General features: G+C 42.1%; 1 protein-coding gene and 2 pseudogenes across 1 annotated transcript in view; all 3 read left to right on the top strand.

Moving 5' to 3' along the window:
* Window positions 1-24,770, top strand: part of RABGEF1 (RAB guanine nucleotide exchange factor 1) — a 51,887-nt gene that overhangs the window by 18,769 nt on the left and 8,348 nt on the right. Inside the window, 2 exon segments of the mRNA XM_017894647.1 lie at window positions 3,196-3,365; window positions 22,530-22,611. Of these exon segments, the coding sequence (XP_017750136.1) occupies window positions 3,196-3,365; window positions 22,530-22,611 (252 nt within the window).
* LOC108543852 (grpE protein homolog 1, mitochondrial-like) lies at window positions 9,667-10,445 on the top strand (annotated as a pseudogene).
* Window positions 15,327-16,292, top strand: LOC108543851 (adenylate kinase 4, mitochondrial pseudogene; annotated as a pseudogene).

The raw sequence follows: 24,770 nt of genomic DNA on the forward strand, positions 1-24,770 counted from the left end.
CCCGCCTCGGCCTCCCAAAGTGCTGGGATTACAGGCTTGAGCCACCGCGCCCGGCCTGGTCTATGTTCTTAAGTTTACTTTGTCTAACATTGGTATAACCACTTAAGCTCTTTTTCATTGTTTCAGAATATCTTTTTCCTTTCATTAGTTTTTAACATGTTTGTATCTTTATATTTAAAGTTAATTTCTTACAGACAACATGAAGTGGGATCTTGTTTTTTAATCTAATCTGATAGTCTCTGACATTTAATCAGACTGTTTATAGCACTTATATTTAAGGTGATTTTTGATAAGGGAGAGTTTACCCCTGCCATCTTGCTCTTTGTGTTTGTCTCATCTCGTCTTAGTTCCTTTTCTCCTCTTTTCTTGCCTTCTTTATGACCACACCTTTATCTCCACTATCAGCTTGTTAGCTATACCTCTTTGTTCTGTTTTTGTTACTGGTTGTTCTGGGGTTTACAGAATACATCTTTAACTTACCATCTACCTTCAAGTAATTTTTTTTTTTGAGACGGAGTTTTGCTCTGTCTCCCAGGCTGGAGTGCAGTGGCTGGATCTCAGCTCACCGCAAGCTCCACCTCCCGGGTTTAAGCCATTCTCCTGCCTCAGCCTCCCGAGTAGCTGGGACTGCAGGCGCCCGCCACCTCGCCCGGCTAGTTTTTTTTTTTTTTTTGTATTTTTTAGTAGAGACAGGGTTTCACTGTGTTAGCCAGGATGGTCTCGATCTCCTGACCTCGTGATCCACCTGTCTCGGCCTCCCAAAGTGCTGGGATTACAGGCTTGAGCCACCGCGCCCGGCCAACCTTCAAGTAATATTATACCACTTTACAGAAAAAAGAAAAAAAATTAAAACAATAGTATTATACCACTTTACATAAAAGAATCTTAAATGGAATTTTTTACATGTAATTTATTATTTATTTTTATTATTCTTTTAAGTTCTGGGTTACATGTGCAGAACGTGCAGTTTTGTTACGTAGGTATATACGTGCCCTGGTGGTTTGCTGCACCCATCAACCTGTCACCTACATTAGGTATTTCTCCTAATGTTATCCCTCCGCTTGTCCCCCACCACCCAGCAGGCTCCAGTGTATGATATTCCCCTCCCTAAACAGGATTCTTATATTTCTTCCTCCCGTCCTTTGTGCTGTGGTTCTACATGTTACTTGGTGTTCTTTCTCTCATCTTGGGTAATTTCCTCATACACATGTGCCCTAGTCAGCCACACTCAAGGGAACCCTCTGCAGATACCTGGAGCTTTTTCTGTGTAGCCCTCTCCCCTCCATAGCATTTGCATGAAATTTTGCCTTGCAAATTCTGGTCACATTGGCCTCCCAGAACTCCAAATGCTGTCTCCTCAATTCAGCAAGTCAGCTATGCTCTGTTTGAGTGGCCTCTCCGTGTGCCAAGACTTTAAAACTCTCCCAGCAGTGAGCTGGGACACTCTAGGACAGACTGTGTTTGTTTTCCTTCTTTCAGGAGTTAATCCACTGTTTGCCTGTCATCCAGTTCATATATTTGTCTGACCTTCCAATTGTTAAGATAGTAGGGTAAACCTGATGCGATCAGAGTTTTCCATCATGACTAAAAGCGGAATTATCAGACAGAGAAGGATTCACTTCCAAACACTAAAGAATTTTTTTCTAATCATACCGATGTCAGCACAATCTTTGGTTTTCCATTGAGATAAAAAATATTTTAGAAAAGATGTTCCTTTTTTTTGAATTAGATTGTACATGATTTAATTATGTGCTTAAAAAATAGGTAGTATATCCAAATGGCGCTAACAGGTATGGTCAGAAGTTTCCTTTCTAGTTTGTCTCTTGCCCATCTAGTTCCTAAGCACTACTGCTTTGTTTCTCCCACTTTCAGACAACTTTTGTTATTACTTTCTTGTGTATCCTTTTGTGCTTTTATTCTGAGTTATAAACACATATATTCTTATCCCACTACCCCATTTTACATAAAACATAGCACAGCGTACATACCTTACTTTTTTTTTTTTTTTTTGAAAAGACAAGGTCTCATTCTGTCGCCCAGGCTGGAGTGCAGTGGGGCGATCTCATAACTCACCGCAGTGTCAAACTCCTGGGCTCAAGCGATCCTCCTGCTTCAGCCCCCCCAAGTAGCTGGCACTATAGGTATGCACTACCATGCCTGGCTAATGTTCTTACTTTTTGTGGAGAGAGCAGCTACTCGGAGACTGAGTAGCTCAGTAGGAGAATCGCTTGAACCTGGGAGGTGGAGGTTGCAGTGAGCTGAGATCATGCCACTGCACTCCAGCCTGGGTGGCAAAGCAAGATTTCGTCTCAAAAAAAATAAAACGTACTTTTTAAAAAAAATATTTTTTTTTTAGGAAATCATTGGGATATGGGGAACTTAAATTCCTTATAAACATTAGAGAGCATAGTTCAAAATCAGGAGGTTTAGAATGTGATCAGAGACCAAGTGGTAGTTCGTACTTTCTAAAAGCACGTACTGCCTGTTACAACATCCTTATCTCTCTTGTGTAAATGTCCCATTTTCCTTTCAGTGTGTTTATTTGAAGAGGGGAAAGAATTGTCTGCCCAGCTGATCAGATAGTGTGGCGCATGTTTCCCTTGTCTCTTCATTGTGTGCTTTGTCGTGTTCATCATGCTATTAACACTTTGGATGCATTCTTTCACTTTGATCAGTATGACTCACCAATGAAATGGTGGGTAAATAATTGTGAGTCTCCACATAAACACATTAACCTTTGCCTTTTTGTCAAGTAAAATGGGATTTAGAAAGGTTGTCTAACATTTATAAGTCATCTGACATTTCAGTGCTTCTATTGATTGTTATTCTATTTGTTGGCTAGTTTTATAAACTCAAGCAGTCTTTGAGAAGCCTAGTGGTGCCATTTCAGTGTTCATGATTGAATATATAGATCAAAGCATGATATATTTTGGCAAAGAAAATGCTAATAGAACAACTTTTATTTCAGTAGGAATATCTTTTAGATAATGTAGTTTTGTCTACTCATACTTCCTACTTGTAAAACAGATTTAGTTTACTTGAAGGAAAGTTGTCCAACCATTCAAACATAAAATGATTTAAATTCAAGTTTAACTTTGATGAAACATAATTTAAATAACCTTAAGTTACATACTTAAAGTAATTCCATGCATGGATCTTTTATGTCATGAAACTTACTATGTTTAATTTTCCCAGCAGAAATTCAGGAAGCAAAAGCTCCCAGTCCTTCCATAAACCGGCAAACCAGCATTGAAACGGATAGAGTGTCTAAGGAGTTCATAGAATTTCTCAAGACCTTCCACAAGACAGGCCAAGAAATCTATAAACAGACCAAGCTGTTTTTGGAAGGAATGCATTACAAAAGGGTAGGTTGGGAATAACCACGTAGAAACGCAGAGTTTTGGTTTGAGGAAAGGTCTTAGAGATGATATAGTGTAACGTTGTCATTTTATACCTGAGAAAATCAAGACCAAGAGATGTTAAATTACTTACCTAAGAAAAGCCTCTGAATCAAGCTAAAACCCAACTCTCAGGCTAGTACTTTTCCACTGCAACTCAGTGGTGTTTGGATCATCTTTGTGTGGAAATCTGACCTTGAAGCCACTTGAATTATGTGCTTTAGTAACAGGCCTTTTTGACTTGTAACCTTGTACATGGTATAAACCGCCATAGTCTACCTTTAACTCTGTGCAACCATTGTCAGGCTAGTGGCAGTAATTTTAAGGGTGGTGGTTGTTGAATTCTGTTTCGTTTTTTGTATTTTGATTTAGAATTTTTCTCATTCAGTTAGAGAAAGGACAGATAGAATTTAGACAATGAAAGGGACTTTAGCAGCTATGGAGTTTCAGTCCCTTTGTTTTATAGATGAGGAAGTTGAGAGCCAAAGAGGATAAGTGACCTGTCCAGGTTACACAGCTAGATTTTGCCAATGTCAAGTAGAACTTGTGACTTTCACACCTGTTACTTTTACCCATAATTTCAGTGGCAGTAATTCATAAGACTGCCTGTAAAGGAATTCATTTTGTAAATAGGGATTAATTCTGTTGTAACATTCTATAACCATTAAGCTCAGAATTAGCTCCAAAAGTTCCTTCTATGAAGTAAGGAAGTCTTAGAAAAAGGAAATTAGAAAAGCAGCAGAGTGTTTAACTGTTTAGCTATATTCTAGCTGGGGTCAGCAATCACTAGGCTAATAAGCAGTGGACCTGTGTCAAAATAATTTTTAGATACTTAATTCAGTTTGTAAAGGAGAAAACTTGCTTTCTCACCTTTCAGAAATGTAATTAGACTGTGTAAGTAAGTAGCTCTCTTTCTTTAGGTATTTTTTCTCTCTAGAGTAAAACATTTAGAGTTAAAACAAGCTTTCATTGATCTTTTTTTTCTTAAGTTAGGAACCATGATAGATACCATTTTTTTTTTTTTTTTTTTGAGATGGAGTCTCACTCTGTTGCCCAGGCTGGAGCGATGGCGCGATCTGGGCTCACTGCGAGCTCCGCCTCCCGGGTTCATGCCATTCTCCTGCCTCAGCCTCCCAAGTAGCTGGGACTACAGGTGCCTGCCACCACGCCTGGCTAATTTTTTGTATTTTTAGTAGAGACGGGGTTTCACCGTATTAGCCAGGATGGTCTCGATCTCCTGACGTTGTGACCCCCCTGCCTCGGCCTCCCAAAGTGCTGGGATTACAGGCTTGAGCCACCACGCCCGGCCAGATAGATATCCTTAATATGGAAAAATTCAGAGTTCATGTGACACCATCTTTCATTTTTATCAGAACTAAAACTGAGGTTTTGTATTTATTTTTTTCTTGAGCCCACATGAAATGTTGACGGGATAGCTATATTAAATTAGCATATGTATACTGTAGTACTTATAGCATATATGCTGTATCATAATATGTTTTAGAAAATTGCACAACTCAGATTTGTTGTTTCTCTTTTCCTTAGAAGTGTGATGTGTTCTTATTCTATAATAATTTAGTAGACTTCTAAATGAGTATACTAAAGTAAAGAGGTAATTAACTGGTACAAATATCACCATATTTATTTGTAAGGCATCACTAGTTTATATCAGAGACCTGGATATGGCCTCAGATTCCTCCTGTTTTAAGAGTCACTAAGCCACCTATTTTCCATTTCTATACTATGTGTTTCATGGTTAGGTGGCCAAGTCCTATGCATGTATCTCAGGTATCTTTAGTGTGAAGTCTGCACATACCGTATATGAAAGAGATGTTTTTTAAACTGAATGTCCCTAGAGAAGCCTTTTTGGCCTTTGGCCGCAAGTTAATGTCCTTTCAAATAAGTAAATAAGGCTGGGCATGGTGGCTCAAGCCTGTAATCCCACCACTTTGGGAGGCCGAGATGGGCGAATCACGAGGTTGGGAGATCGAGACCATCCTGGCTAACACGGTGAAACCTTGTCTCTACTAAAAAATACAAAAAACTAGCTAGGCGAGGTGGCGGGCGCCTGTGGTCCCAGTTACTCAGGAGGCTGAGGCAGGAGAATGACGTAAACCCGGGAGGCGGAGCTTGCAGTGAGCTGAGATCCGGCCACTGCACTCCAGCCTGGGCGACAGAGTGAGACTCCGTCTCAAAAAAAAAAAAATAAGTAAATAAACATTCTTTACACCTGAACTAACCTAACTAACTTCAGATCAGTAATCATATAAATTTCTTGGGGCAGTTCCTCTGACGTTGTGAAGAATGTGGTAGTATAAAATAGCCTTTGTACTCAATTTATCAAAACTGCTCAAAACCTTTAAATTAATGTTATTACCACCAACTAAACTTTCCAGATGGTAAGGGCCTATGCAATATGAGAATTCATTCTTACCTGTTTAAAAACTGCCCAGGCGGCCTTGCCATAAACGGATAATTGTTCCTACTGCAGCCCACAGTATTATTCTTTCTAAAATTTCTGAGATCCAGAAGAGTGATCTGCTCTTGCCCACATCTTTTCCCACATCATTTCTGTTTTCTCCAATCCCATTATATGCCGGCAGTGAGCAGTCTTTTCAGCATAAGGGTCAAGTCTAGAAAATTACATCTTTTCTGAACTGCATTGAAATTTTTAAGCCATTTTGTCTTTATCAAGAAACAGTTTATCTGTCTACACTTAGATTTTTTTTGTTTTTAGAATTTAAATTTCAGCACCTACATAATTTTCATACCCACTGCAGTATTGACGTGTAATGCTTTACTATGCAACACATCTCTCTTTCTTTCTTTCCTTTCCTTCCTTCCTTTCTTTTTTTGAAGCAGCGTGTTGCTCTCTCTCCTAGACTGGAGCCCAATGGCACAGTCACTGCTCACTGCAGACTTGACCTCCCAGACTCAAGTGATCCTCCTGCCTTAGTCTCCTGAGTACCTGGGACTGTCAGCGAACACCACCATGTCCGGCTGAGTTTTTTATTTTTTGTAGAGACGAGGTTTCCCTATGTTGCCCAGGCTAGTGTTGAACTCCTGACCTCAGGTGATCCTCCCAACTTGTCCATCCAAAGAGCTGGGATTACAGGTGTGAGCCACGGCACCCAGTGCTATTCAGCAAATACTGTTGTTTGCTAATACTTTTCTGAAGCTTGTTTATTTTGCTCTTTTTTCTTTCTTGTTAGTCTTACTAGCTACTTAATGTTAAAACATGTATACTCTTATAGTACCTCGATACATTCTTTAAAATAAGATATTTCCATTGCAAATTAGACAGGCAGCTGTCATTAACACGGAATCCTTTTATGTTGAAAATGCAGTTGTCGTCAGCTACTTTTCTGTTCTTACAAGTCATCAGAGCAAGAATTTAAATTGCTGAGCCAAATTAATAAAGCTTAATTTTTAAAACCTAATCTGTACAACATAACTTGAATTATTATTATTTCTTTTTGAGATAGGAGTCTTGCTCTGTTGGCAAGGCTGGTCAGTGGTGTGATCTTCGCTCACTGCAACCTTTACCTTCCAGGTTCCAGTGATTGTCCTCCCTCAGCCTCCCAAGTAGCTGAGATTATGCATGCATGTGCCACCATGCCTAGATAATTTTTTTCTTTTTTTTTTTTTAGAGACAGGATTTCACCATGTTAGCCAAGCTAGTCTTGAACTCCTGATCTCAAGTGGTCTGCCTGCCTCGGCCTCCCAGAATCCTGGGATTACAGAAGTGAGCCACCATGCCTGACCTGATTGTTTTTTTTTGTTTTTTGTCTTTTTTAAATAGAGTCTTGTTCTGTTGCCTATGCTGTAGTGCAGTGGCATGATCTTGGCTCACCGCAGCCTCTGCCTCCCAGGTTCAAGCAATTTTTATGCCTCAGCCTCCTGAATAACTGGGGTTACAGGTGTACACCATCATGCCCAGCTAATTTTTTTGTATGTTTAGTAGATATGGGGTGTTACTCTGTTGGCCAGGCTGGTCATGAACTCGTAGCCTCGCATGATCTCCTAGCCTCACCTTGGCCTGCCAGCATGCTGGGATTGCAGGATTGAGCCACAATGCCTGGCCTAACTTGAATTTAAGAATCTCACCTTAAGAACCAAGCTTCACACAGGTCTGAGAGTGATTATGGATTCAGGAGGATTCAGGAGTATATATGGTCACTTATGAAGAGGTATACATTCTCTTTGTTATCTGTACAGAGCTTCATGTGGTGAGGGTAATTTTAGAGCATTATAGAAACCCAATTAAGTGTTAACCTTTCCCATAATAACTAGAAAACCATATTACCTAACTGAATGAGATCTGTGGCTTTGTAAAGAACTTTTTTCTGTAAATTATTTATATGAAAACGCTCACTTTAAGACATCTTTAGACTGCAATTAAATAAAAGTAAATAAAACTTCTAGAAAAACTCTTTTGCTGCTCAACCTATTTAAATCCTGCCCTTGCTAAGTGTTAATAAATCCCTCAGATAACATTTTTTCCCTATTCTGAAAGTGTAACTTCTCCTACTTTTAAAGGGGGCAGGCTCTTCTTCCTCAAAGTACCTACCCTTTAATTTGTTGGATATTGCATTAATGCTTTTTAATAAACTCGGGGCTGGACGCGGTTGCTCACACCTGTAATCTCAGCACTTTGGGAGGCCGAGGTGGGTGGATCATGAGGTCAGGATTTCAAGACCAGCCTGGCCAATGTGGTAAAACCCTGTCTCTACTAAAAATACAAAAATTAGCTGGGCAAAGTGGCGCTTACCTGTAGTTCCAGCTACTCAGGAGGCTGAGGCAGAAGAATCACTGGAACCTAAAAGGTGAAGGTTGCAGTGAGCCGATCATGCAACTGCACTCCAGCCTGGGCAACAGAACAAGACTCCATCTCAAAAACAAACAACAAACAAAAAACACCCCTCATTTTTTGGGTTTCTCAATTCAGTTATTTTTATTTTTTTAATTTGTATTAATCCCTTAATACTCCATTCATGGCAATCAATTCAGTTTCTACAATAAGACTTCTTAATAGTCATTCTGATAAGCTCTTTTTTTTTTTTTTTTTTTGAGACAGAGTTTCACTCTGTCACCCAGGCCGGAGTGCAGTGGCACGATCTTGGCTCACTGCAAACTCTGCCTCCTGGGTTCACACCATTCTCCTGCCTCAGACTCCTGAGAAGCTGGGACAACAGGCACCCACCACCATGCCCAGCTAGTTTTTTGTATTTTTAGTAGAGACGGCTTTCACTGTGGTAGCCAGGATGGTCCCTATCTCCTGACCTCATGATCCTCCCGCCTTGGCCTCCCAAAGTGCTGGGATTACAGGCATGAGCCACCGCACCCGGCCGATAAGCTCTTTTTTCTAAGGAAGCAGTTAAGCACAACATAACACCTTTTGCTTGTTTCACTGTTATTTTTCTAGCCAGTCCTTCTATAAAAATCTGATACTGAGCCGGGCACAGTGGCTCACGCCTGTAATCCTAGCACTTTGGGAGGCCAAGGTGGGTGGATGGCCTGAGCTCAGGAGTTCGAGACCAGCTTCGCCAACATAGTGAAACCCCGTCTCTACTAAAAATACAAAAATTAGCTGGGCGTGGTGGTGGGTGCCTGTAATCCCAGCTGCTAGGGTGGCTGAGGCAGGAGAATCACTTGAACCTGGGAGGCGAAGGTTGCAGTTAGCCAAGATTGCGCCATTGCATTCCAGCCTGAGCAACAGGAGCAAAACACTCTGTCTCAAAAAAAAAAAAAAAATATATGATACTGATTATATTATATGGACTTAAAGCTTTGTACCTGAATGAGGACAAAAAATATACAGTTTAAGACGTGGCTATATCTTCATTTCCATGTTCTTTTCCAGAATAAGTAGAAAGATAAGTGTCCTCCTATACCTTAAAATGACTCTGCTATTCTAAACTATATGTTTAATCAAGGAGTAGTTTGCCCTGCCATATAATTACTGTTAGAAGAACAGAAGTATGTACCCAAAATAAAGAACCTTTAACCAGCAAATAGGCTTTAATTATTGTGAGAACTTCAGTAGGGGTAGCAACCCAGGACCCAATTTTAAAATTAGAAGCACTGAGAATGAGAAGTGAAGCAGTGGAAATAGCTCTGAGTGCTCAGAATCTATGTCATAAGGAACAAAAGTAGATACAAGATGTATTTGATAATTGTGTTGAATGAATAAAAATAATTTAAAATGTTTCATAGAAGCACGTACTGATAGGCAAAGGGAAACTTATATCATCATCCTGGGGCAGCCATGGTGGCTCCATGCGTGAGGCTGGTGCCACGCAGTCTCCCAGTGTTGGCAGTGTCTCTAGGCCTTCTCCTCAGTTCTACACACAACTACAAAACAAAAGAACAGTTGCCAACCCTTGGAAGAGGACGTGGATCCAAACCAAATGGGGGACAGATACTCCCTCTACAGACAAGATACTCATGGAAGAAGTCAAGTTGGAAGAGCAGCTGAAGGAGGCTGTGGAAGAAGATAAGCAAGCATTGGCAGATAGATACTGAGGGCTTGCAGCAGAGCAGCCAAAAATTGGTGGAGGAGGCAAATACGTATAGCATTCAGGGCTTCTGCAAGGACTCGTTAGAGGTGACAGATGTTTTGGAGAAGGCAACACTGTGTGTTCCAGAAGAAGAAATTAAAGACAATAACCCTCACCTGAAGAACCGCCGTGAGACTCTCACAATGAGTGAAGTCCAGATTCACGAAGTGTTCAGCAAGCACTGCCAAGCTGAACCCTGTCAGTGCCAAGTTCTACCCTTATGAGCATGCGGTCTTTTTTTCATCTTTGTTCACATCCGACAGGCAATGTGCCAGTGTTGTGACAAGCTTTGAGGGAGGCATATCTCACACATGAAAACCCAGCCGTCACACTTACGAATCACAGGAAGATCTAGCATGAGGTCTTGTTCCACATGCTGGTTTAGGGGAAAGAGCTGAGCCCAGTGGTTCTGGTTACTAAAGTGAGGTTCAAGCTGCATGGGCAGCTCCTGAGACCTGCCCTTGTTGGTGTGGTGAAGGAGGCTTAGCTGACTCTTACAAGATTTTTTTTTTCCTTAAATCTCTTGCCATAATTCATGAAAGGCTGGTTCATCTTTTCTCATCTATGAATACTTTTGACTTTCCCCAAGGCTCTTGGAAAGCAGAAGTAACCAGTGGGTAAACAGCCCAGTAAGCTGATCTCACAGTTACATTAATGAACTCGTATTCAGGAGTGTTCTCTGATTTTTAGTACCACATGTTTAATCATTCCACTTACTTAGTAAAAAAAGGCCAGTAGGAAACTACTAGAGTTTCATGAATCACACTGTATCTGCTCAGACTCTAGTGACATCAAAGTATTTTAAATGAACAAAATGTCTTTGGGAATTCTGCTTTTTGGCAATCTGGACACTCCTGTCTGCCCTGTGTGTCTCTTGTGCAGCTTGTAGCATGGGAGTTACTGGATTTCTTAGCCCACTACACATTTCATTCAATAAAGGGAAAGCAAGAGTCGAAACATTTCTTACACTAAAAACTTTATGATGACCTTTATGAAGAACATGTGAGTTCCTTAGACACTGTCTAGCTGCTAAAAATGACAGATTTCTGGCTTTTTTGTTTGTCTGTTTTTGGAGATGCAAAATGAGCATATGTACCTTAACGGTTACCACTACCTTTATTTTGCCAGTAATTGAATTTGAGAAAATCAGTTAGTTTTGCCCTGTTTTCTTCATCTAAATGTGGAAATGTTTAAATCTGTGTTCTACTAGTTACTAATGACCTCAAGATATATTCCCTGGTGAGATGAACTTTCTCAGAATGTGAGGACTGCATGCTTGGCACACTTTAAATGTTAGTGTTTCATTTTTCAAGAGGATTAAAGCCCTCATGTTTCTTTTCCTTTAAAAAATTATTGAAGGTAGCACAAATGGTAATACAAAAAAATATGGACATCAAAGCTAAAACCTAAATAGGTTAAGCAGTTAACAGCAGTACACACAAAACTTAATGAACCCAGAAAATAGACTGTGGCGATTCCCATTGTAATCACGGGAGTTCCAGATGAAATACACAGAAAACATGGTCAAGGAAAATAGTCAAAGGTTTTCAAAGTGGAAACAAAGATCTCAGCCAGACCGTTAAGAAAGTGTACAGAGTGCCTCTCAGCATAATATTCAAAGATAGACACCCACTTGTCAATGTCTTAATCACACAGTAAAAATTTATTTTAGAAAAATAAAATAAAATGACAACTTTACTCAGATGTCGTAGAAAAGATGCCAGGTGCGGTGGCTCACGCTTGTAATCCCAGCACTTTTAGGAGGCCGAGGCGGATGGATCACGAGGTCAGGAGTTCAAGACCAACCTGGCCAAGATGGTGAAACCCCATCTCTACTAGAAATACAAAAATTGGCGTGGTGGCACATGCTTATAGTCCCAGCTACTCGGGAGGCTGAGGCAGGAGAATTGCTTCAACCTGGGAAGTATAGGTTGCAGTGAGTTGAGATCGTGCCACCGCACTGCAGCCTGGCGACAGAGCTCCATCTCAAAAAAAAAAAAACTGTTATACAAAAGATGATCCCATACAATGATTAGAGAGTACTTGAGGAAAAGGATTTGCTCACTGCTCTACTATCTTTTTTTCTTGGAAAACTATGACAAACCTTTTGGAGTTTTGTTGAGCCTAAAAGAACTTACCAACACAAACCTGCTCTCACTTTGCCCCTTTGGCAAACACTGTGAGGGGCCTGAGAGTTACCTTATTTGCAGGCTAACAAATTAACCTGCCATGGTTTCACAGATACTGGCCGAAGACACGAGTCTCTTGGGTCAGAGACAAGACCAGTTTCTTACAGCAGCAGCAGTAGCCAGAGCATTTGCATTTGTGCTTATCCCCTGAGTATCTGTTCCTATGGGATAATGCAGAGAAGACCAGGGAAAGCCTGTGCATGCAGTGAGTTGTATTAGAGGAGAGGAACCTTGGATTTAGGGATCCTTATTACACAGTAAGCGGTCTAGCCTTTTCTCTTGAAGGAGGTACTGTCTCTGTCTCCTAAAGCTGTTTGCTATACAGAAATCCTTGAAAAGATGTTGCAACACAAAGGCAGTCATTGTATTTGCTCACAGATGGGTAGAAAGAGATCTATGGAGAATTGTCTTCACCATCTTATAAAGGGAGGAATGGTAATAAATGGCCACATTCATTCAGTCAACCCATACGGAGCACTAACCATGTGCCTGGCCCTGTTCTAGGCGTGAGGATATGGTGGTGAACGGTGCCCTCGTGGAGCTAACATTTTAGTGGGGGAAATGGACAACAAGCAGATCTGTAACATAGTGTAAGTCCTACAAGAATGGAAAGCGGGACAAGAGACAGAGTGGCAGGGGAGTTCTTTTACATTATGAAATAAATACTCTACTGGAGCATAAACTGGTGGAAATAGAAAAGGAGTTTTCTGCATTGTACTGTAAAATTGTAGGGGTTGTGTGGAGCTGAGGAGAACATGATCCCTTGACACCAGTAAAACAGGCCGCTCGGGTCTCTAAAAGGAACTCAGAGAGTTTCTAGTTGGAAGCGAGCACTATAGGCTGAGCATCCCTTATCCGAAAGCCTTGGGACCAGAAGTGTTTCAGATTTGGGGTTTTCTCAGATTTTGGAATATTTACACATGTATAAGATAACTTGGGACCGGGACCCAAGTCCAAACACAGAATTCATTTGTTGTATATATACCTTACATACGTAGCCTGAAGGTAATATTATACCACATTTTAAGCAGTTTTGTGCATGAAACAGTTTTGGCTGCTTTTTGACTGCGGCCCGTCACATGAGGCCAGATGTGGAATTTCCCGTTTGTGGTGTCATGTCACCACTAAAAAATTCGGAATTTTGAGCATTTCAGATTTTGATTTTGAGTTAGGAATGCTGAGACCTGTAATAATAATCACAAGAATGAATATGGTTTGTTCTAAGTGCTAAAATTTGGTGCAAATGAAAGGTGTAAAACCATGTGTAAACTACCTAAGAAGATTAAATGAATGGATAAGCTTTTGCAGAAAATACATGAACTAGAAGGATCGATTTGTGCACCGCAGTGTGTACCTGCCGTCCCCCTACTCAGGAGGGAGACAGGAGGATTGCTTGAGCCTAGGAATGTGAGGCTGCAGTGAGCTACAATTACATCTGTGAATAGCTACTACACTCCATCCTAGGCAATGTAGTCAAATGCAATTTCTGAAAAAATAATAAAACAATAACAAGTTAAATTATAGCGCCATAAAGGAAAATTCAAATATCAGTTAAAATGTTGTCCCCCATAATAAAGTTAGACTTGAGGGTTTAATAGTTTAAAAAAAAAAAAAAAAACTCATCTTGGCTGGTCGCGGTGTCTCACATTTATAATCTCAGCACTTTGGGAGGCCGAGGCAGGCAGATCACCTGAGGTCAGGAGTTCGAGACCAGCCTGGCCAATATGGTGAAACCCTGTCTCTACCAAAAATACAAAAACAAGCTGGGCGTAATCCCAGCTACTTGGGAGGCCAAGACAGGAGAATTGCTTGAACCCAGGAGGTAGAGATTGCAGTGAGCCAAGATCGCGCCATTGCGTGATGGGTGACCTCACCTGGGTGACAAGAGTGAAACTCCATCTCAAGAAAAAAAAAATCTTACACTCCATAATGGTAATCGTTTTGTTATATAGACCCATTCTGCTTATTGAAAGGATTTGAGGTTTACAAAATTAATTTAAAATAAGAGTGAGAGAACAGGGTCATAATTTGATGGTACTTGGAGTTTAAAAGCATGTTCTTATGGGCATGTTCTTCACGTAGCTACTACTGTGATTACATAGAAGTCCAGGCATAGGCTGGGTGTTGTGGCTTATGCCTATAATCCCAGCATTTTGGGAGGCTAAGGCAGGCAGGTCACTTGAGACCAGGAGTTTGAGACCAGCCTGTTCAACATGGCAAAACCCTGTCTCTACTAAAAATACAAAAATTATCTGGTGTGATGGCACTTGCTTTTAATCCCAGCTACAAGGGAGGCTGAAGCACTTGAACCTGGGAAGCAGAGGTCGCAGTGAGCCGAGATGGCACCTCTGCACTCCAGCTTGGGCAACACAGCAAGACTTTTGTCTAAAAAGATTTTAAAAAACAGAAAGTCCAGGCTGAAAACTAAAACTAGTTCTCTGAAAAAATATCTCCAGTAAACCTAAAGTATAGTCCACGGATGTATTTGTCTGGTGATCTAATTTAGTACAGAGATATAACTTAGAGAATGTATAATGTAAATATATTTCATCAATTCATAGGTGAGGGCTAGATGGAAGTCTCCTTGGAGAACTGGAAATAGAGGTGTGGGGTGGTGGTAATGAAAACCCACGCATTTGACCTACGGAGCATGCTCAGATCGAGGCCCATCGTGCTTTCACAGTCAACTGTGGGGGTAGGGTGGGTAGCATCAGGACTTTTCTCATGGAGTAGTTCTGGATCTACTTGGGTTCACACCACAGATCAGGAAGGTAACAACTTTTCTCGCAAGCATCGCTAGAAAGATCTGGTCACCATCATCTCACCACAGGCGTTAGTATAAAATAAGCACACTTCCTGCTGCTACCACCATACCTATCTAGAGAAGGAGACAGCTCCAGTAAGAAAAAGTGAGACTTACAGTGTGCCCCACGGTACTTTGTCCTTCTTGTTTGTAATTATAGAATATTATAATGATTGCATTCAGTCTTCCCATGTAAATTGAAAGCCATCTGAGCATTTTCTTGACTTTTTTATAGAATTGGTACAGTGACTTGAGTTCTACTCATCACGTAATGAGTAATGAGTGCTTTTAGAATGAATACAAATGTAATTTTTAGGAAGTTCAGGAAAAAATCTTACCAAGAATATCCAAGGGGGGCCGGCGAGTCCCAGTGCGAGTGGAGGGTGCCAGAGGTAGGGGGCCGAGAAACAGAGTTCCCAGGGCTCCCTCCATGGCCGTGGTCAGGGCTGCGCGTTTGGCCGCCCCGCTCCTCTCGAAGAGAATGGCTTCCAAACGCCTGTGTGCAGTCATCCTCAGGCCGCCCGGCTCGGGCAAGGGCACTGTGTGCCAGAGGATCGCCCAGAACTTTGGCCTCCAGCATCTCTCCAGCGGCCACTTCTTGGGGGAGAACATCAAGGCCAACACCGAAGTTGGTGAGATGGCACAGCAGTATATAGAGAGAAGTCTTTTGGTTCCAGACCATGTGATCACATGCCTAATGATGTCGGAGTTGGAGAATAGGCGTGGCCAGCACTGGCTCCTTGATGGTTTTCCTAGGACATTAGGACAAGCCGAAGCCCTGGACAAAATCTGTGAATCTAGTGATCAGTTTGAACATTCCATTTGAAACACTTAAAGATCGTCTCAGCCGCTGTTGAATTCACCCTCCTAGTGGAAGGGTATATAACCTGGACTTCAATCCACCTCATGTGCATGGTATTGATGATGTCACTGGTGAGCCATTAGTCCAGCAGGAGGATGATAAACCTGAAGCAGTTGCTGCCAGGCTAAGACAGTACAAAGACGTGGCGAAGCCAGTCATTGACTTATACAAGAGCCGAGGAGTGCTCCACCAATTTTCCGGGACGGAGACGAACAAAATCTGGCCCTACATTTACACACTTTTCTCGAACAAGATCACACCTATTCAGTCCAAAAGAAGCATATTGACCCTGCCCAATGGAAGAACCAGGAAGATGTGGTCATTCATTCAATTGTGTGTGTAGTATTGGTGCTGTGTCCAAATTAGAAGCTAGCTGAGGTAGCTTACAGCATCTTTTCTAGTTGAAATGGTGAACTGATAGGAAAACAAATGAGTAGAAAGAGTTCACAAGAGGCCTTCCTCTGCCTTTCAAAAGGAAAGTCACCTACACATATTTAAGGTGTCTCTGCACATGTCTCAAGCCCTTCACAAGAAAGCAAGTACAGTGTGGATTTCAAATGGTATGTAACCTCAGCTCCAGCTGGTTTTTGACAGCTGTTGCTGTGTTATTCTATTTTACACGTGATTGTGATAGTATCTGGTTCTCTCCATCCCCACAAAGGCTGTTGAACCACAGCACCAAGAAGCCTGAGAATGAATCCTAAGGGCTCTAGCCCAGGCTTTGTCCCAGGCTTTTTGGTGTGTGCCTCCCTGGCAACAGTGAAATTGAAGCTACTTACTCACAGTGGTGGTTTCTCTGGTCTTGAGTGAGTGTGTCCACAGTTCATTTTTTTCTGGTGGGAATAACTCCTTTTCTATATCCACACTCCATAAAGTCTCTCCTTTTCAGACATCCTGGGATGAAAGAATTTGGCTGCTTTTTTTTTTTTTTGTTTTTTTGACATCTGTTCTCTCAGCTTTGTAGGCTGTTAGAACAAAACTGATAGTTATTGCTCTTATTCCCCTCTCCAAATTCCTTCTAAGAAGCCTGGAGACGTGATGGGAGACTGTATATGAATTTACTGTTATGCCACCGGAAACTAGAAGCCAGGAAGAGAGTCTTATTAGAAACTGTGGTCTTGACTCTCAATGGATTGACACTGTTCCTATTTACTATTTTTTGTGAAAAAAAAATAAAACCCCCCCCCTTAAAGTACTTGGGAACCCCCTAAAGTAGCTTTTGGAACATCCTCAAAAAGCCGTGGAAGTATATGTATTTATGCTACATACAATGTGTAAGATCATATCTAATGTATAGAAGTATAGACTATTTTGGGAATTACTGGACTAATTGAATAGTTACCGGTTTTCTCATGTCTAGTACAACAAAATGTAGTTGTGTGAACGCTGCCTGGTCGGGCGGCGGTGTGGCTCAAGCCTGTAATCCCAGCACTTTTGGGAGGGCCGAGATCGGGGCGGGATCACGAAGATGGTGCAGGCAGATCAAAGACCATTCCTGGCTAATACGGTGAAACCACTCCTACTAAAAAATACAAAAAAAACTAGCCAGGCGAGGTGAGCTGGGGCCTGTAGTCCCAGCTACTTGGGAGCTGAGCAAGAGAATTGGTGTGAGAACCCGGTGTGGGGGCGAGCTGTGCAGGTGAGCTGAGATCCAAGGCCATTGCACTCCAAGCCTGATGTGGACAGAGCGAGACTAACCGTCTCAAAAAAAAAAAAAAAAAAAAAAAAAAAAAGAAAATGCGCTAAGCTATGACAGTGTTTCACTCCTATGAGTGACCCAAACATATTATAAATAGGTGGTAAAGGGAGTGGAGCCTGTGGGGTTGAGCAGAATGTTGTACTAGCTGTGCCTGGACTGAGTATAATAACTTTATGATTATGGGAAAACAAAATCTTTATTTTTTTTTTCTGTTCCAAAGATTCATCCTGTGGGGTGGCCATGAAGTCTAGAATTAGATACTAATATTTTGTCATGCATTATAACATAGTATCAATAAACCATTTGTTAAAAGATTTAAAAAAAGAAAAAAGAAAAAAAAAATCCAAGGGAAAACAGAACAGTAGTAGAAGTACAGATATAGCAACATGGCAAGATAAGTCCACAGAATTTACTTACAGTGTACATACTAGTGATAAAAAAACAGCCTAGCATTTTTTTTAAAATAGTAATTTTAGGCTGGGTGCCATGACTTAACACCAGTAATCCCAGCACTTTGGGAGGCCGGGGCAGGCGAATCACGAGGTCAGGAGTTCGAGACCAGCCTGTCCAACATGGTGAAACCCCTTCTCTACTATGAAAAATACAAAAAATTAGCTGGGCGTACTGACAGGCGACTGTAATCCCAGCCACACGGGAGACTAAGGCAAGAGAATTGCTTGAACCTGCGAGGTGGAGGTTGCAGTGAGCTGAGATGGCGCCCCTGCACTCCAGCCCGGGTGACAGAGTGAGACTCCATCTCAAAAAAAAGTAATTTTAAAAGACAACAGCAATAAAGAATGTTAAATATTGAGAATTTAATGTGGCAACTTAGAAGTTCATTCAAAGAATTAGAAGACAGTTTGATGGTGGCCGGGTGTGGTGGCTTACGCCTGTGATCCCAGCGCTTTGGGAGGCCAAGGCGGGTGGATCACTTGAGGTCAGGAGTTCGAGACCAGCCTAGACAACTTTGTGAAACCCCATGTCTACTAAAAATACAAAAATTAGCTGGGTGTGGTGGCACACACCTGTAGTCCCAGCTACTCAGGAGGCTGAGACAGGAGAATTGCTTGAAACTGGGAGGCGGAGATTTCAGTGGGTCAAGATCACACCCCTCTCCCCACCCGGGGTGGCTAATAGGGACAGTGTCTCAAAAAAAAAAAAAAAAAAAGGACAAACTTTGCAGGTCAGTGTAAACACTTAAAATATCATTTAAATTACAATGTTTCATTATTCTAGAAAAACAGGAAAACACGTATACCATATGATTTTTTTTTGTGAGGGGTTAAAAAGCAGGAATTTGTGAAGCAGGGAGGCTTCTAAATCCAGCAGACTTTTAAATATGTTCTAAAATGAAAGTCATCACACCTAGATGAGATTTGGGTAAAAAATGAAAATATAGAACAGTGAAATAAACCAGAGATTTCAGAAATAGATTTCATTTCTCAGGGGCAAGTTATATGACAACTGGGAGGACGAGAGGGAATAAGGTCGTGCTTTACTAACTGCTGCTGATGACAGATAGGCTTGTATAAAGTTTATTTTAGTTCTGTGTTTCATACCATGCACCTTACATTTCAGCCAAATCAAAGAGCTAACCGTGAAAGTATTGAGAAGAAAGTAGATTAGGATATGAGCTTGGTATGGTGGCTCATGCCTGTAATACCAGCACTTTGGGAGGCCAAGGCAGCTGGATCACGAGACCAGGAGTTTAAGACCAGCCTGGCCAACATGGTGCAACTCTGTCTCCACTAAAAATACAAAAATTAGCTGGGCATGGTGGCCGGTGCCAGTAATCCTAGAGCTACTCAGGAGGCTGAGGCAGGAGAATCGCTTGAACCGGGAGGCGGAGATTGCAGTGAGCCAAGATCCCACCATTGCACTCCAGCCTGGGTGACAGAGCGAGACTGTCTCAAAAAAAAAAAAAGAAAAGAAAAAAACAACAAAAATCAGCTGGGTGTGGCGGTGCATGCCTGTAATCCCAGCTACTTCGGAGGCTGAGGCAGGAGAATCACTTGAACCCATGACACAGAGGTTGCAGTGAGATCACGCCACTGCATTCCAACCTGGGCAAGAGAGCAAGACTCCATCCCGGGAGGGAAAAAAAAAAAAGAAAGTAGATTAGGATATGTATTTCAGCTGTAAAGAGGAGCTAAAATTGAACTATCAAAAAATTGTTTTCCCCAGGCGTGGTGGCTCACACCTGTAATCCCAGCACTTTGGGAGACCAAGGCCAGAGGATCACTTGAACCCAGGAGTTTAAGACCAGCCTGGGCAACACAGTGAGACCTTATCTCTATATGTGTTTAAAAAATTAAGTAAAAAGAGGAATAAAATTTAAAACTTAAAAAAAAAAAAAAGAATTTCTTTGTTTGTCTTGAGTCAGAATCTCACTCTGTCACCCAGCCTAGAGTGCAATGGTGTGATCTCGGCTCATTGCAGCCTCTGCTTCCAGGGTTCGAGCAATTCTCCTGCCTTAGCCTCCCGAGTAGCTGGGATTACAGGTGTGTACTAGCATGTCCAGCTAATTTTTGTATTAGTAGTGGACAGGGGGTTTCGCCTTTTGACCAGGTTGTCTCGAACTTCTGGAGCCCCGAAGGGAGATCCACCGCTCTGGGCGCTCCCAGATGTGGCGTGGGATTACGGAGGGCGTGAGCCACTGCGCGCTGGCCAAAAGAATTGTCTTTATAGTGGCCGGTGCGCGGTGGCTCGAAGCGCGGGTAATTTCCAGCACTTTGGGGAGGCCGAGACGGGCGGGATCACGATGTCGAGAGATCGAGACGCATTCCTGGCGTAACACCGGTGATAACGCGGGGGTGGTGAGAACCCCGTTCTCTACTAAAAATTATACAATAGATAACTAGCCGGTCGGATGGGGTGCGGCGCCTGTAGTCCCTGCTTACTGAGGCCTGAGGCAGGGAGAATGGCATAAACCCGGTGACCGGCGTTGAGACTTGCAGCTGGAGCTGAGAACCGGCCACTGCCAGCTCCAGCCCTGGGGGCGGACAGGTTTTTGAAAAAAAAAAAAGAATTGTTTTAATGACCAGATAAAAGGCTTAATAGTATTAACTTTTAAAAAAATCTGTGCAATAAAAAATAAAACAGTGGGAAGTCATGAACATAAATAAGAGCTTAATATAGTGAAATATCTGAACTTTACTAAAGGTAGTCCCTAGGCTTTTATAGATGAGGGATTAATTTTAATTCACCAAATGGCATGTATATGGGTAAGCAGTCGACAGTAACGAGGGCTGCGGTCACGGTGATCACAAAGTGCCCTGAGTGCTTTTGGCCTTTTTCACTGAGGGAACGAGGTGACTGCCCACGACCCCAAGAGTCCTGCCATCCTTTTAGACTTAAGCCAGACCGTCAGACTGCTGCAGGCTTCCACAGGATGTATCAGCCCTTGGCGTGTGATGTCATTGGCCTGTGTAGATGAGGTCTGTGACGGCCGGTCCCAGGGGTTTGTTCTCGGCCTCATTCATGCTCTTCTACCATGACATCCTTGTGAGAACCCTTGGGAGAAATTTTTCATTTTGGTGTCAGAATTTCACCTGAAGGATTGGTTTGCTTTTGTCTTTTGAACCCTGAATTACGTAACTGTTTTCATCTTAGTGATGACTGCTAAAAAGTTTAGTTAGTAACAGATGTATGGGCTGACTCTTGACTAATTTAGACATCTTCCAGGAAAACATTTCTGTCTTGTCATCTGTGGCTCTGCTTTTGGTCTCTCTCCGTGTTTAATTTGCTTTTTTTTTTTTTAACTTATTATTGTTAAAATTTTTTAACTTTTCTTTTCTTTTCTTTTCTTTTCTTTTCTTTTCTTTTCTTTTCTTTTCTTTTCTTTTCTTTTCTGAGATGGGGTCTCACTATGTTGCCCAGGCTGGTCTCGAACTCGTAGGCTCAATCGATCTCTAGCCTCAGCCTCCCAGAGCACTGGGATTACAGTTGTTATTCTTTTTATTTTCTGGTCTCGTGTGCTGAACTGCATTTGTCTTTTAAATAGACTTTAAATACTCTTTGGTAGAAAGTGAGAAACAAATGCATATATTACACCTATAAAATCAGTAAAACCAAATGAAAATTATCAGACCCAATGTTGTAAGGGCCATAGGGAAATAAGCACATACACGTGGTTAATGACAGTGTGCACTGAGTTTCTGAGGAGTATGAGTAGCAATAGATGCTTAGAGCTATAACGTTATTTATTCTTATTAAGTGGTTAATGCCACTTTTGGAAATGTATCACAGAGAAGTAACCCAAAAGAAGATAGTCCTTACAAAATTATTTATAGCTACGATGCACAACAGTGAAAGAGGGGAAGCAACTCAAATGCACAGTGGTAGAGAAGAGTCAAATAAGTCAGTTAATATGATGGAATGTTATAAAGCCACCAAAAATGATTCAGTGGATTAAAGAGAAATGTCCATAAAATAAGTAAATTATCAAAACATGCATTAAATCTATTTAAGACTATGTAGATATAGAAAAAAGAATGAGATGGTCATGGTGAAACTGCTAGGTGGGAAGGGGTCCCCGGAAAAACTCCAGCCGGCCTGCCCACCGGGGTGGAGCTTTGGGAAGTTTGCACCATTTGTAGCGGGGAGGAGCCTGGCACCTCTTCTTTCTGTGTGGAGCCTGGGATTCTAGCTGCTGGCAGGAAGCACTCTAGCAGGGATTCTGGCCTTCTGAGAGTCTCTGATTCACCCTTTTCTTCCTTTTCATCTAATAAAACCCTGTCTTACTCACCATTCAAACCGTCTGTGAGCCTAAATTTTTGTGGCCGTGAGACAGACAAGGACCCCATCTTTAGCTGAACTAAGGAAAAGTCTGGCAACAGTGGATATTGGAAATAATATTAATAGATAGGATTTACTCTCCTGCAGGATTAATATAACCTGTGAGTACTTTTAGGCTTACTACCAGTACAAGGAGTGGCTTTTGGAAAGTTCTTAGAATGTAGAGCTGTGCTTCTGCACTTTGTTCAGCTACAAGTGGCCTCTTTGTCTCTCTCTTTCAGGATCTGAGCATTGAAGAACAGTCAGAGTGTGCTCAGGATTTCTACCACAATGTGGCCGAAAGGATGCAGACTCGCGGGAAAGGTAACACTGTTAGCCATTGAGAGATTGCGGGTATTGCAGAGGGACGACTGCTCAGTCTCTTAGCAATTTCTTTCTTTCCCTGATGGTCTGGCTGTTTTGTAGACTTCATCCTATAACCTCACTGACATTCTGGGAACTGATCTTATACTTAGCAGTGCCTTTAACTGTGCCATGTGTATCTTTCCAGGAGCAATTGGATAATTTATTGAGTAATGTTTAATAACTCCATTAGGGGCAGGGGTGGAGCAGACGAAAACCTCTTAGGGCCTGGTGCAGTGACTCATGCCTGTAATCCCAGCACTTTGGGAGGCTAAAGTGGGCGGATCACTTTAGGCCAGGAGTTCGAGACCAGCCTAGCCAACATGGTGAAACCCCGCTTCTATTAAAAATACAAAAAGTAGCTGGGTGTCGTGGTGCATGTCTGTAATCCCAGCTACATGGGAGACCGAGGAACAAGAATTGTTTGAACCTGGAAGGTGGAGGTTGCAGTGAGCTGAGATTGCACCACGGCACCCCAGCCTGGGTGACAAATCGAGACTCTTTCTCCAAATCAGAAAGAGAGAGAGAGAAAGAAAAAAACTTCTTGGAAGGCTTTGCTAAATGAATTTCCCATCTTGGAATCACCATTTTGGTGAGTCATTGTATTAATAGTTAAAAAAAAAGGGGGGGGGGGGGGCTTCAGGTTTTTAGGGATTCTTTATGGATTCAACCTCCAGTGATGTTAGACTTTAGGATATACTCAGGACATGTGTGTATCTGAGAAATCTGCTCCATTTGTATACCTCCGAGAGCTCTAAGGTGTTATGGTAATCCTCAGAAAAATGAAAGGATAAGTTTCATCAGCATTCATCAGTCTTGGGAGTTGCAAATGCCTTTGCAATGTAGGACAGGGAGTGACCTTACTGAGGTCTCCCCATTTGGCAGGGTGTACACTGTTAGGTCCTGCCAGACAACTTCAGTTAGAACTGAGGATGCAGCCCAACATTTGAAAGAAGTTTTTTTGTTTGTTTGTTTGTTTGTTTTTGTTGAGACAGAATATTACTCTGTCGCCCAAGCTGGAGTATAGTGGTGTGACCTCGGCTCACTGCAACTCTGCCTCCCAGGTTCAAGTGATTCTCCTGTCTCAGCCCCCGAGTGGCTGGGACTACAGGTGCGTGCCACCACACCCAGCTAATTTTTGTATATTTAGTAGAGAGGAGATTTCACCATGTTGGCCAGGCTGGTCTTGAACTCCTGACCTCAGGTGATCCACCTGCCTTAGCCTCCCAAAGTGCTGGGATTACAGGAGTGAGCCACTGCGCCCAGCCGGTAAGTTTTTTTGTAAGCGTATTTTTATTTGTTTATTTATTTATTTATTTATTTTGAGGCGGAGTCTTGCTCTGTCGCCCAGGCTGGAGTGCAGTGGCGTGATCTCGGCTCACTGCAAGCTCCGCTTCCTGGGTTCACGCCCTTCTCCTGCCTCAGCCTTCTGAGTAGCTGGGACTACAGGCGCCTGCCACCACCCCCAGCTAATTTTTTTGTATTTTTAGAAGAGATGGGGTTTCACTGTGTTAGCCAGGATGGTCTCGATCTCCTGACCTCGTGATCCGCCTGCCTCAGCCTCCCAAAGTGCTGGGATTATAGGCGTTAGCCACTGCGCCTGGCCTGTAAGCATATTTTTAAATATAACATTCTTATACTTTTGTTCTGAGTGTATTTAATGTATTTCTAGTAAATTAGTTTTTTGCTGTGTAGAACGTACTATGAAAATATACTCTTGGCCAGGAATGCTGGCTCATGCCTATAAACCTAGTACTTCGGGAGGCTGAGGCAGGTAGATTGCTTGAGCCCAGGATTTTGAGACCAGCCTGGGCAACATGGTAAAACCCCATCTCTACAAAAAAAAAAAAACCTACAAAAATTATTCAGGCATGGTGGTGTGTGCCCGTGGTCCCAGCTACTTGGGAGGCTGAGGTAGGAGAATGGCTCGAGCCTAGGAGGTGGAGGTTGCAGTGAGCCAGGGTCATGCCGCTGCACTCCAACCTGGGTGACAGAGCCAGACTCTGTTTCCAAATATATATATATACACACACACACACACACACATATACACACACACATATATATACACACACACACATATACACACACACATATATATACACACACACATATATACA

Source organism: Rhinopithecus bieti, unplaced genomic scaffold (assembly GCF_001698545.2).
Source record: "Rhinopithecus bieti isolate Rb0 unplaced genomic scaffold, ASM169854v2 scaffold_24996, whole genome shotgun sequence".
NCBI lineage: Eukaryota > Metazoa > Chordata > Mammalia > Primates > Cercopithecidae > Rhinopithecus > Rhinopithecus bieti.